This window comes from Nasonia vitripennis, chromosome 1, assembly GCF_009193385.2.
Source record: "Nasonia vitripennis strain AsymCx chromosome 1, Nvit_psr_1.1, whole genome shotgun sequence".
In the NCBI taxonomy this organism is placed as follows: Eukaryota; Metazoa; Arthropoda; class Insecta; order Hymenoptera; family Pteromalidae; genus Nasonia; species Nasonia vitripennis.
This window is the reverse complement of record NC_045757.1, coordinates 35,249,203-35,261,437: the sequence shown is the minus strand read 5'-3', so window position 1 is coordinate 35,261,437 and position 12,235 is coordinate 35,249,203. Positions and strand designations below refer to the sequence as shown.

General features: G+C 41.2%; 2 protein-coding genes across 4 annotated transcripts in view; one reads left to right on the top strand and one right to left on the bottom strand.

The window, feature by feature from the left end:
• Positions 1-24: 24 nt before the first annotated feature.
• The window catches only part of LOC100123603 (apoptosis-stimulating of p53 protein 2), a 114,278-nt gene continuing 102,067 nt past the window's right edge, over positions 25-12,235 (top strand). The window contains exons 1-2 of one of the 2 annotated variants that reach the window (XM_031921101.2): positions 25-125; positions 213-282. The gene's annotated coding sequence lies outside the window, so the exon portion shown is untranslated. Of the gene's footprint in view, positions 126-193; positions 283-12,235 lie in introns of both variants that reach the window. The other variant, XM_031921102.1, reaches the window with a different exon arrangement.
• Positions 1,558-7,032, bottom strand: LOC100123621 (thyroid adenoma-associated protein homolog). 2 transcript variants are annotated; one of them, XM_001607237.6, is made up of 11 exons: positions 6,776-7,032; positions 6,448-6,649; positions 6,249-6,389; positions 4,531-6,177; positions 4,146-4,451; positions 3,884-4,072; positions 3,618-3,811; positions 2,970-3,546; positions 2,755-2,902; positions 2,435-2,691; positions 1,558-2,358 (listed from the first exon to the last, which is right to left on the bottom strand). In XM_001607237.6, the coding sequence occupies exons 2-11, from the start codon at positions 6,622-6,624 to the stop codon at positions 2,023-2,025; spliced, it is 3,972 nt and encodes a 1,323-aa protein (XP_001607287.1). In that variant the 5' UTR covers positions 6,625-6,649; positions 6,776-7,032; the 3' UTR covers positions 1,558-2,022. The 2 variants fall into 2 exon arrangements, with proteins under 2 accessions (XP_001607287.1, XP_008215501.1); XM_008217279.4 differs by having other exon boundaries at positions 6,448-6,667; positions 6,776-7,001.

Below are 12,235 nucleotides of genomic sequence, written 5' to 3'. Positions count from 1 at the left end.
ATCTACTTATGTCCTATACATAGGTATACACACATCAGAGGAGGGATAGGCTCGCTCCGCAGCCGTTGAAAGGACTATCGAGGCGCCGTTGCCAAGTTTTTTCAGAGGGACTGAGACGGTATAAGGTATTTTTACTTGGTTACTTATTTGAAGGGCTTTTTCGAGCTCTCTGGATTTTTTGACCTTTTTTTAGCGAGGATCTTTTGTTGCAGGCCCGTATTGAGTGGAAATGGCCTGCTTCGAAGGGACGAGAAGATTCTTTTGGGAGCTTTCCTCATATAGGTGGATATTTTTGTTTTCTTTGCTTTGACTTATTCAGAGCGCGATTAACTTCGTGCTCGTAACGGGAGAGTTGCCAGAGAGTATGCCTCTGTTTATTGAGACTTCTATTTTCGAACCGATAAGAATTAGTAACGGTTTTCCGATATACAGTTGACGGTGAAAATTTCACCACAGTCACGCCTGATGAGCATGGAGTAAATAGCCGCACTTGTGTTTACTCTTTAGAGCTGAGCATTTGCCTCGGCTTTGGCGCTTCGAGAGGTTACAACCGAAAAATATTACAACCACCATTAAACCCGACGTAGTTTTCCTTGGTTTACAGAGCTTTGTGCGGAGGTTATACGAGCAGTACGGCGTGAGTCATCATTCAGATCCAGGCACATCTGTATACTTAAAATTTGAAAACAGTTATGGTAAATCGTTCAGACTTCTGACGAGTATATACACCTTTTCAAATCCACGACTTCCCGCGCCGATGCTTCCTTCGACTGTCGCGGCAACGTCGCATCGAGTCCTTAGCGCGCGAAAATCCCATTTCGAAATGCCTCGTCCCTCCTAAAACCCACAAGAGCCGTAAACATGTAAAAAGGAAACTCCACTTCTCCATTAATTGAAAGAAAAATAAACAAACGACTCGTAGTAAAAGTACATTAATCCCTGTCGTAAAAGCACTGCGTCAAAATTCCAGCCCAGCCCATAAACCCATCGTCGCCGCATACACTCTCGCGCGCGCGAGCCTTGCTTTATTCTCTTCGATACCTCGTTCTTTACAACCAGCTGCAGCGGGAGCCGCGGAAAATATATAATATACAGGGCTTTCGGTAAGAAAGTGTCCCGCGGGAGCGACAGCCGCCGCGCGGGTGCGCGCTTCGTGAATAAGAAATAGGCGAATCTACCGTAGCCTCTAAAGAATGCACGTCGCAGCCGCAGCCGATTCAAATCTGTGTCGGTGCGAGAGCGCCTGTGAGTATAGGTATAGCTAGATTCTTAGAGCTGTATGCGCTTCGTTTTCCCGCGGAATCGCGAGTGAAATTATCGCCTATTAGACCAGCTGCGGGAGGGCGCGCGAGAGCTTTCGAGGGCTTTATTTATAGAACGTGGCCCACATTATGCCGCGGATTTTTCTCTCTCACTCTCACGCGGTCTAGGCTGCTCTGCTGCTGCAGTACAGTGTAGCCCGGGCTTTTAACGAGCTTTCTTTTTTGCTCGCTTTGATGCTTGCTTCGCGAGCCTGTGGGTTTTACTTTTTGGATCGCAGAGTGAAACTACTTTTCCTTGAATTTTTCGCCCTTCCGTATATATTCACAGTTATCAAATCGGTACAAAATCACTGATATACATTGTATATACTATAAATCTTTGATCGCGTCATTTTATCTACTTGTATACAAATAAATAAGAACTACGTACGAATCTCTAAAAATTTGTTTCGAACAACAAACGTAAGCAATTCGTCTAGACGCTTTGTACAAAGTTTCCGTCGTAGGTATATAAAAGCAAAACAATAACAAAAAAGTCTAAAAAAAAAGAATCCCCCGTCGCAGCACGGCGCGACTCCATTATTCAAGAAAGCAGAAGCAATAAACGCCCCCAGAGGCCACTTCTGACTTATTCAAGGCCAAGGAGAGATACCGGGCCGCTAAGGTGCGGGAATATTGCACGGCTGAATGATTGATTAAACGCCTTCGCCGTCGCACTGCTCGAGTCGTTGATTTCTCCGTGAGCGGAAGGGTTGTGGAGCTAATTCGACGGGGCTAAGCCATTTTCGCGCATCAGAACGTTTTTCAGCTCGTTGTAGGCTATTTCCTTCACGAGTTTGGCTGGATAGGTGGGGTCGAGTATCCTCTTGAGTGGCTTTTCCGTGGAGGGAATTTGAGATTTGTATTTGACGATTAGCTCGCTCAGCGTGTCGAATTCGTAGTCGAGGTTCAACTGCTTTTGCAGCCAGGCTTTGATTGGTTTCGAGAGAGTAGTTGGCAGGTTGTCTTGCGAGATGACTGTATTCAAATATTTGACGCAGTAATTCGTGATTTGCACTGGTTCGAATGTTTCGTAGTTACAGCTCTTGTTGAACACCTGGAAAGGATAGATTTTCGTTAGCTTTTGATTCATTGTTTCGAGCACAGCGTTTGTGCTTATGTAGCTTTCTCACATCGGTTTCATCCATTTCCTCTAATACGACGGCCGCTGACGTTATGCTCCAAACGAAAAATGCAGCCACCAAGGCCTCGAGGTTTTGGCCAACGATTGATGTGAATTTCCCGAAGAACGTATCCGTCATAATTACGTGGGACATTAATCGACTTTTTGGTAGCAGTCGGCAGGTCATTTCAGCTGCATTTCTCCGGATTTCGGCGTTGTCGTCATAGAGTAGGTTCAAAACCGTCGTCCACCAGTTCAGGATGTAATCTGCAGGATAAATTTTATCGTTGAAACATTTGTCTAAATCGAATGTGAAAATATGTCGCTTACAAATATCGTCCTTCTTCGAAATATCGAGATAGAGATCGAACAGCACTTCGGATACACCGAGTCTACAATCAAAATTGGATTCCATGCTTGACTGACTTAAGAATGCATCGTAGATTATCGTTTTGGATTCAGTCGATATCTCGGTATCCTACAAATCAAATTCGGGATTTATAGAGCTTTGTATATTTGTTGAAGAAAGTAAAGCAATTCAGTACCTTGTAATATTCAAGCAGCAAGCCAAAAGTCTTTCCAAATAATTTGAAGAATTCTCCTCTGGGATAAAACGTTTCCATTTTCAACTGCGAACTAAGTTTATTAAAAATGTGCATGCACATGTACTTCTTCTCTTCTTCTTTCGAGAAAGTGTACTGCATGTAATCATAAGTCTCGTGCATTCTTTGAACAACGCTGTATAGGAAGGCATAGATTGAATCCTGCAAATCTGGATCCTCCACAAGTTTATCCAAGCTTCTGACGGCTGTCATAAAAGCCAAGTCGTACAGCATGGGACTTCTGGTTTTCTTAATAATAATCATGAATTTCGTCCAACATGTCGTAAGAACGTCCGTATTCGTGTGTTTTAGTACACTTTCCCAGAATTGAGCAGCCATGTATTCATTCACGAGCAAAGGACCCTTGTAATAGAAATTGTTTATCGCGATGACCATTAAATTAATGGCAGTATGCTCATAGCGTTGAATTTCGGGTCTTCTCTTTAATATCTTGTTGCCAGTCAAATGTAGCTGGACCTTGTCAATCAAAGTTAAGATCCAGTCCTGTTCGTAAAACCGACTGAGAAAAATGGGAATTATTATTAGCCTGTACGATTTTTAGGCAAGACATAATGATGCTAATCATATTACCAGTATTTCTCCATCAACGAAAATTGTATGACGATTTCGAGAGTGACAGAAGCAACGGGGAAGCAGGCTGGACCACAGTTTGTACTTTCTAAATTGTGCAAAACATTTTTAGTCAAAAAGTTTATAAATGTTCGTATTTGCTCAGTTGACAGTTGGACGTTTTGAAATTCTGGGCATCGCACTATTTCAAGCAGCTGTAATAGAATTTATGTTGATTTTAATGATTTTATTGACTACATTTGTTGAAGAATAAATAGAGATTTTACCTGCAAAGAGTATCCATGCAACAGGTTGAGAGGTATTTCGTTAGTTGTCATTGAATCAATAAGATTACTAGCAATAGACAGTATATTGTCATCTGTCAACAAAGGTACTAGAGCTCTGGCAGCCAATTCACGAGTTTTGTAAACCTTACTTTTTCCACACTTAGATACGAGATCGATAAATTCGTCAATCTGCGATAGATTTAAATCAATTAATATCGCATCCGAACAATATTTTTTAATACTAAATGCAAGGTGTACTAACTTTCCAGCCTTCATCGGACCTGCCTTTCTTGGCTTCTTCATCAGAATCCTCAGAACTAACGCTTGGATACAGACGCGATAATATTAAAAGAATAGACTGAATCTTAGGTTTGATTTGTTTCTCAGGATCATTGATAAATATTTCCAATTCGTTCAGTAAAAATGGCAGTAAAGTTGGAAACTTTTCAAAAAACTTCTTCCCTGTCATTCTATTGTGTAGAGTCAGATTGACATGGTCCTTAGTCCTCTGAACTCCAAAAACTCTAACAACAAGAGCGCTCAGTAGTAGTGTTGCAGCATTTCTTTCCTATTACAAAATATATAAACAATAAATTATTTTCATTGAGGCAAGTTAAATCAGAGAAAAAATCGACTTTGCAACTCACAGCCCAAGACTCCCCATCGTAGCACTTGAAAGCCACTATAAAACCTTCTGCAATGTAATCCTTTACCAGATCTCCCAAAAGGCAGTGTCTGTACAATGCTCTTAAAATATTCAGGGCATGACTTTTGATTTCTGTGATTTCGTTCAACTTGGATGTTACTTTTCCCACTTTTCCCACACCATTAAAATGCTGAGGTTTTCTATAGCCGTTGAACAAAGTTTCAGAAAATAAAATATTTTCAACCTCGTTGAGGTCAAAATCATTTCCTACATTGACTAATTTTAACAAAATCCTCATCACCGAATGAAATACTAATGCCTGTAAGTCGCATTTTTTCTTGATCTGTGAAGTAACTAGTGCCTGCACCATAAATGGCACACCAGCACTTCGTCTAGTGGCACATAACTTGGAATTTTCAGATGTGAATCCAATTACGGCCAGCAATAACTGTTGGAGCCACATTTTTGGTAATTCTTTCAAATAAGCTTCACCTTTGTCCAAGTGCCATAATCGACTGCAAAGTTGTCCAAAACCAACATGAGCTTGCTCAAATGCACCTCTGTGTTTGGTCTCACACAGTAGAGTTACAAGTTGATTTCCAATTTCTTTTATCTGAGCTTCACTCAGTAAGCCAGTTCCTGCTTTTTCATTGAATATCGTTGCATTGGATGTTAAGTGACCAAATAATAAACTAATTTCTTTTACTGTCCTCCAGGAACAAAGTAAAACCATCTGAGGAGTTATCACAACTTCATCCATGCACTCTATCATACCATCCAAGTGCCGAGGATTCAGATCCATTGGCAAATGTCCCTCGGGAGAAGAATTATTTACAATCTGAGAGACAGCTTTGTTCAGGTCAAAGCACATATTTATAACATCTGCTAAGACGTTTCTCCAGCATTCTTCATTCACTTTAGACTTCAAATTAATGGTAGATAAAATACTGTGAATACAAAATACATAGCCATACAAGGAATGTTTACTCGAGGCAATCACAATATTTTCTGCAGCCAATTTTACAGGCTTTTCGAGATTTTCTTTCAATAGAGTTACCATGTAAAATGCTACTTTCTCTTGTGTACAACTGTTATTTTCAAGATTTATCTTATTATAGAGGATTTCTTCTATATTTGACGACAACATGCTTATTTTCAACATATAAGCTGCTGTAATACTGTCAAGTGGTCTAATGCTGTTACCTAATTCGATGGCAACATCCACAAGTTCTACAAGTTTCTGCTTATCCATATAAGATTCTACAAGATTATATGATTTTATCAATTTGAATGCCATCTCTTTGTTGAGTTCATAAGTATCTAAAAGAAGGCACTCAAATAGTTTCCTAAACTGATCTTGGGACCATAAGCCATCTTTCAAATCTTTGCCCAAAAATTCATCCATTAGAGAAAGTATTTGCAAACTAGCTTTTTTTCGAACATTCACAGCTTCAGGATAAATATTATCCAAACATATGTTATGCAGAAAAGATACGAATTCTTGATAACATGGTGCTAGAGCTTGAGCATTTAGTTCCTCAGTTGGAATCACTAAATCTGGATGAACTTTTTGCAATTCTTTAAGTTTTATTTCCTTTTCTAATTGACGTTTCAGTACTGCATAACTATCATTCAACCTCTTGAGGACCTGAAATCAATTTCAGTCATGTACAGGTATTCACACTTGGTGATATCAAGTGATCAAGAATAGTTTCTCACCTTTTTAATCAATGGAACATATTCTCCTCTTTCTCCAAGATTGTTTTTCACGGATGCTTTAATCAATCCAATTTCTTGTTCTGTGAAAGTTAACGTGCTTTTCTTGGATATTGCAAGCGTCTCTAAAGATGAAATTCGAAGCTGCAAAAATTTTAGAGTTGTAGTTTAAAATTGACACAAAACAAAAATGACTCAGTACCTCTTCGCAATCACATGTCAGCCAGTGTTCCAGTAGATGATATTCCACTTCATTTCGCCACTTTGTCTCCTGACCTTTCAAGTGCTCATCCAAGTCCAGTGTACCATTCTTCTTCCTTTGTTTATACGCAAGCAATATCGTCAAATCGTTTGTATTCTTCAGTGTTTCACAATTCATTTTGTCTTGATTCAAGATCCACTAACTGAAAAATCAGGCAATTCTTAAATCATAAAAAGCACAAATACAATTATCATTTTCATTCACTAAACCAACACGTTATAGAGATAGTTTTCAAAAAGAGAAACTATATATAAAGTGAGTGGCTAACCTAAACAGGAACAACAATATTTCCAGTCAGATTCCCAATCGTCAGTTTTCGTCTGGATTCACAGAGTTCATTTTAGGAATTTAGAAATGTACTACACGAGGTCCCAATCGATCGTAACAATCGTTTTTATTATCACGATGAATATTTAATAGCCAAACAAAGCGACAGCATGTCTATGCGCTACGTCTACTCTACCTCACCTAGGCGAAAGCGTCTGCTGGTCGGTACACGTGCAGCCGGCGCAGACGGCAGTCCATCATCTGTTCACACTTCACAGACGCTTTTTTACCAACAGCTGATTGGCTTCGGGTCACTCGTTGATGTACCGCGAGGTGGACTCGCAGCTCTGAAATTTGATACCAGTGGTCGTTATATTTTGAAATTCTTGTTACCGGCTTTGAGCAAAAGTTGCGTAAATTTATTATTTAAATTGTTGAATATATAATAAGCTGTTCTGTGTTTTGGGCTTGTTTAAGCCGCGCATCATACTTATACGCTACCAAAAATAATTTCAAAATAACTTCTTCAGCAATACTGATCCAAAACTAGCACAAAATTAATTTTTCAAAGAACCATCACTACTATTTAATATTCGGAGTAAAACTCGTATGACCAGCATCCAACATGCATATCCCCTAATATAACGAGTATTCATCAACCTTTTTTTTTTACGACAACCCTCTTGCCCAAAAAACTTTTTAATTAAGCTCAGTAGCACTCCTGCGACTACGTATACCTCATCAGCCCCAAACACAGAGCCTTATCAGCATCGCAAAAAAGGAAGCCGTTCGTGACAGGATCAGCGTCCATCCTCGCACAACCCGTTTTTCCGCACAGCAGCATCAGCCCGCGGCGTCGGTGCTTCAAAAAGGTTCCATAAATTCTGCATAGAAGGTCGAGGAGGAGTTCTCTCTCCCTCGCAGTGCTTAAAAAGTCTCGAGGCGACGAGAGAGAGAGAGAGAGAGAGAGAGAAAAAAAAGGACAAATCGACCTTCTTTCATCAGCGAAAATCCTCACAGTGTTATAGGAAAACGGCTCTAGTCGAACGCGCGAGGCATTATACACGCGAGCACAGAGAGAGAGAGAGAGAGAGAGAGAGAGACCTAATTACCGGAAAGTCAAGTCTACACGAAAGCTCTGGCCTAATTCTCTTCGAGTGAAAAAGTAAACAGTCCGACGTAATTGAATGACAACGCGATTAATACGACTACGTTTTTTTCTCTTCTTCTTCTTCTTCTTCTATTCCTCGGAGGAAGCTTATATGCCCGAGAGAGAAATACAGTCTATTTTTGGATGGTCGAGTGACCCCTTTCTTTTGTCGAAAATTTCTTACCTACCGCAGTCGTATATAACGTTCAAAGTTAAAGCTAGATTTTCAAAAATCCCGCGCCAATTATTCCCGAAGCTTTGTCGCGCTCGCTGTTGAACTTTCGACGGCTCTCGGCGGAGCTTTAGTCTGTAACGAGCCTTTTCGGAAGTTATCGGAAAGTAATTAGCCCCTCAATGATTCGGAAAATTAACGCGCGCAGGAGAAGGAAAAATCTGGAGCAAAACCGACTTCTGTCGTCGATTATTTCCCGAGAACGACGACCGCGCGAATCGTTCGAAAATTCCCGGTTCTAGAAATCCAATACACCCGCGTGCGTAGAAGCGAGCATAATAGCGCATCGGGATTCCTCGATTCGCCGAGCGAGCAGACCGCGATAAATCGAGCAAAGTAGGGGTTGTCCGCGATGCACCTGCGCTTTGCGCGCGCGCGTGTGTGTGTGTGTGTGTAAGTGACGACGAAATTTACTCCACGCCGTATATATTTACGACTGAAAGTGCGAGTCGAGGTTTTACAAGTTTTCCTTACTCACACACCGCGGCTGTTTAAGAAGTCGGCGGTAAACTTGCAACTCGGTGCAAAGGACCTCGCTAGATTAAACAAGTGTCTTGCGTCGAAGTTTTTCAATTAAAAATTTGAAATTTACATAAAAGTTCGCTTTCAATAGCAGCAGCGTCGCTGATATCGAAAAAAAGAAGACGTCGCGCGGGAAATTTCTCAAGTCGCGATAAGAGATAAGCACACGAGTAGAGAGAGAGAGAGAGAGAGAAAGTGAGTAATAGAAACACGACACGCGGTCATTCGTCACCCTGACGCGGGAAAAGCTCACGCCAGATTTTCAAACTCGCTCGCGCGCGCGCGCGCGTCGACTGATCAAGCTTTAATGCCCGCGAAATTTGAATGTAATTTGTTTTCTCTCTCTCTCTCTCTCTTCTTTTTTCCTCTTGCTCTCGTAATACCTTGTCTCGGAGGAGGTATCATTCCGCAGCGACAGACGGAAACGAACGAGATTGCGAAGCTTCGTACATGCTACTCTGTTCTATCTTCCTGTATAGAGAGCCTCGGTGAAATTGGAGGCTCAATTGTTTTATGTGCCGGGGAGAGAGAGAGAGAGAGAGGCAGGGGTAATTCGATCCGAAGCGAGCTGCCGGATTATTGCTCGATACGCTGCCGATGCTTTGAATAATGGAGAATTTGCTGCGAGCGGATCAGTACGCTTACATTATATTATTCGCTTCTTCTTTTCTCCTCCTTTTTTCTTTGAAAATCCGAGGACGATCGTAATTTGTCCATCGTTTCACTTTCTCTCGCCTCCTTAATTCTCACGCAGCTCCGAACCGCATGATATAATTGATAACGCGAATCTCGAAAATTCCTGCGCGTAAGCGTATATAACAGCGACGATCCCACAGTCAGTCGGCGCGAAAGAAAGGAGAGAACGAAAAAAAAAAAAAAAACGTACAAGCTGTCTTTCGAGGGAGAGGGACTCGAAGGAATAATGCGCTTGCGTGCGACGACGAAATTGAAGCAATTTTAGAGTTAAGAGGATACCGAATCCCTCGCTCGCGCAGAGGCTAACGGTTACGTGCAGCAGCGTGTCGTCCCTCGCTCGCGGCGCATAAGCATATCCGCCTCTCACTTTCTTCCTTTGTCCCCTGTACTATTTAGTCTCCCGTTTCTTATCACATTTCGCAGCTCTCTTTCACGCGCGGTCTCGCTCTCATTCGCCGCTGCAGCATCTTTCGCTGTAAGCCTCTTGCGCTTAATTACACGTCGTCTTCCTGCTGGGAAAGATCCCAGGCGTTTCCGACCATTCTTTCCAGGGCTTCTTCTTCGCTTCTTCAATCTCTCGTACGGATATGAGCCAGCCGTGTGTAGTGTTAGCTACGCACGCACGCATCTTTTCTGTCTCGCGATGTATGGAGCTTTTTTGCGCGAAGGCACGTGTGTAGCTTTGTTTCTTTCGTGCGAGAGCTTTTTTTTTGGAGGGAGAAAAAGTGCGATAGGTATGCCGCGTTCGTTCTGAAGGTTTTTTTCACTTGTTATTACCGGAGGTCTATTATGATGGAGCTTTTCGGGCCGCAGTGCTGAGACAGCGTTTAATCTTCGTCTTTCTGTGATCTTAAGGTATCAAGCCTGGGTTAAATCCTGCAAAAAAACAAAAAGATATTCTTCTTACCAAAAAAAAAAAATTTTTGATTTGATGTAATTTGAAAAAAAAATTCTATTGAAAATATATAAAATATACACCATTTTTATCGAAGAAAAAAATCATTGACCAAAATTCATGACATTTCACTACCTTAAACATGCCCCCTCGGACCGATCGAGAGACATTGCTAAAAAATATAAATCAAATACTGCTAGCAACAAATTTTGTTGCTAGCAATGTTTAATTGACATTTTTTAGATAACAAAATTTGTTGCTAGCTACTTTTTCATATTTTTTAGAAATGTCTCTCGATCAGTCCGGGGGGCATGTTGAAGGTACAGTTTAAGCCCGAATAGAGTAAAGAAGACGGTCCGGATCTTTCAAAAAGCCGTTGCAAGTGACTAAATACGCTTATTTATATAGTGAAATGTCATGAATTTTGGTCAATGATTTTACAAGGTATATTTTATATATTTTCAATAGAATTTTTTTTCAAATTACATCAAATCAAAAATTTGTTGGTAAGAATAATATCTTTTTGTTTTTTTGCAGGATTTAACCCAGGCTTGACCCCTTAAGTATAAATTACGCGTTTATTACGCGCTTCGAACATCGAACATTATATTATTCGTTATTGCAAAAATTTAATTTCGTGCCCTATTATGAGAAAGAATTTAAGCGAACGTATTTTATAAATGTTCATTAAATTTGCATTCCACTTGATATACAAATTATGAAACAGCATTGCGTTTGCGAGCTTAATTTAGTCGTAATTTAATTAAAAATCCGAGCCTGAAATTTTCCGTCCGTACACGCACGAGCTACCGCAATACTTCATTGAAACAATCTGCATATTTTATGTTACACCCGTGTTATAGCACGCACATGCCAAACATTTGTTTTAATCACGATAAAAACTCGCGCGCGCAGCTTCTCCGAAAGAAAAGCTGTGCCACTAATTAAAAGCTAATTTTTTTCATCGAGAAAAACAAACACTCGCTTTTCCGGCAGCGCATCTTACTTTTCTCACTCCGTCCCTCTCTGAGCACACAAAAGGCGTCGCCGCATGAGAAAGAAAAAGAAACCATGTCCCGCGCATGTATAAATGCAGTCCGCCTCGCGTTGCACCTGCTCTCTCGCGTGTAAGTCAAAAGGCCACTTTATCAGTGCGCGAAATCTCTCGCGCGAAGGACAAGCTGGCAGAAGACGAAAAAAAAGCGAGAGTTTATTCGCGCGGCGGCGATTATTCAACGCCCCTCCAATGCTTGTGTGTGTGTGTGTGTGGGTGTGAAATTAATTTCGAAACAATGGCCTCTATATGCGTGTGAATTAATATTTCAATGTTCTGTAATAAAAGAATATATTGCTGTACTTCTTTTCTATTGCAAAAAGGTTATTGAGTTCTCTTGAGTTTAAACGAAAGGGATTTCAAAGAATATAATAGAGTTATGAAGCCTGTATAACGAACAGTTATTGGTACTTCGGTCAGTCGATTGAATTCGCGCGTAAGCCTTCAATTTTTCCGAAGCCCCTTTTTAATTTCGCAAAAAAGTCGCGATTCGCAAAACAGTCGCACCGATCGATTAAATTGCCGGATACAGAGTGAGCGAGAGAGGACGAGTGAGTCGCTTCACACGAAGCCCCTCTCGCGCGTCTCTCGTTAATTCGATTTGACGTGCGCGGCGTCGGCTACGCCTGGGCAAATCGAATTAGCAGACGATTTTCAGTTATTTACCCATGTTGAACAATTCTCTCTCTCTCTCTCTCTCTCTCTCTCTCTCTCTTCCGGCTCTCAGTGCAAATACACGTGTGCCGACGATTTTCCCTTCTTTCCGCGCTAACGAACTCGAACACGGCGCAGCGTCGAGCTTACTCCTTTGTGCTGCGATATTTGCACATCTACTTCTAGATAACGACGCTCTGTGATTCTCTGTGTGTGTGTGTGTGTAAGCGCGAAATAACAGTTTACAGCTTGCTACTG

What these genes read in the sequence shown, in the direction of transcription:
- LOC100123621 (XM_001607237.6), bottom strand. Translation starts at nt 6,624, where the DNA reads ATGAATTGTGAAACACTGAAGAATACAAACGATTTGACGATATTGCTT. An exon ending in ACGATGGGGAGTCTTGGGCT is followed by an intron (nt 4,452 to 4,530) that starts GTGAGTTGCAAA and finishes ATTTTGTAATAG; the next exon opens with GAAAGAAATGCTGCAACACT. An exon ending in TCGTTGATGGAGAAATACTG is followed by an intron (nt 3,547 to 3,617) that starts GTAATATGATTA and finishes CATTTTTCTCAG; the next exon opens with TCGGTTTTACGAACAGGACT.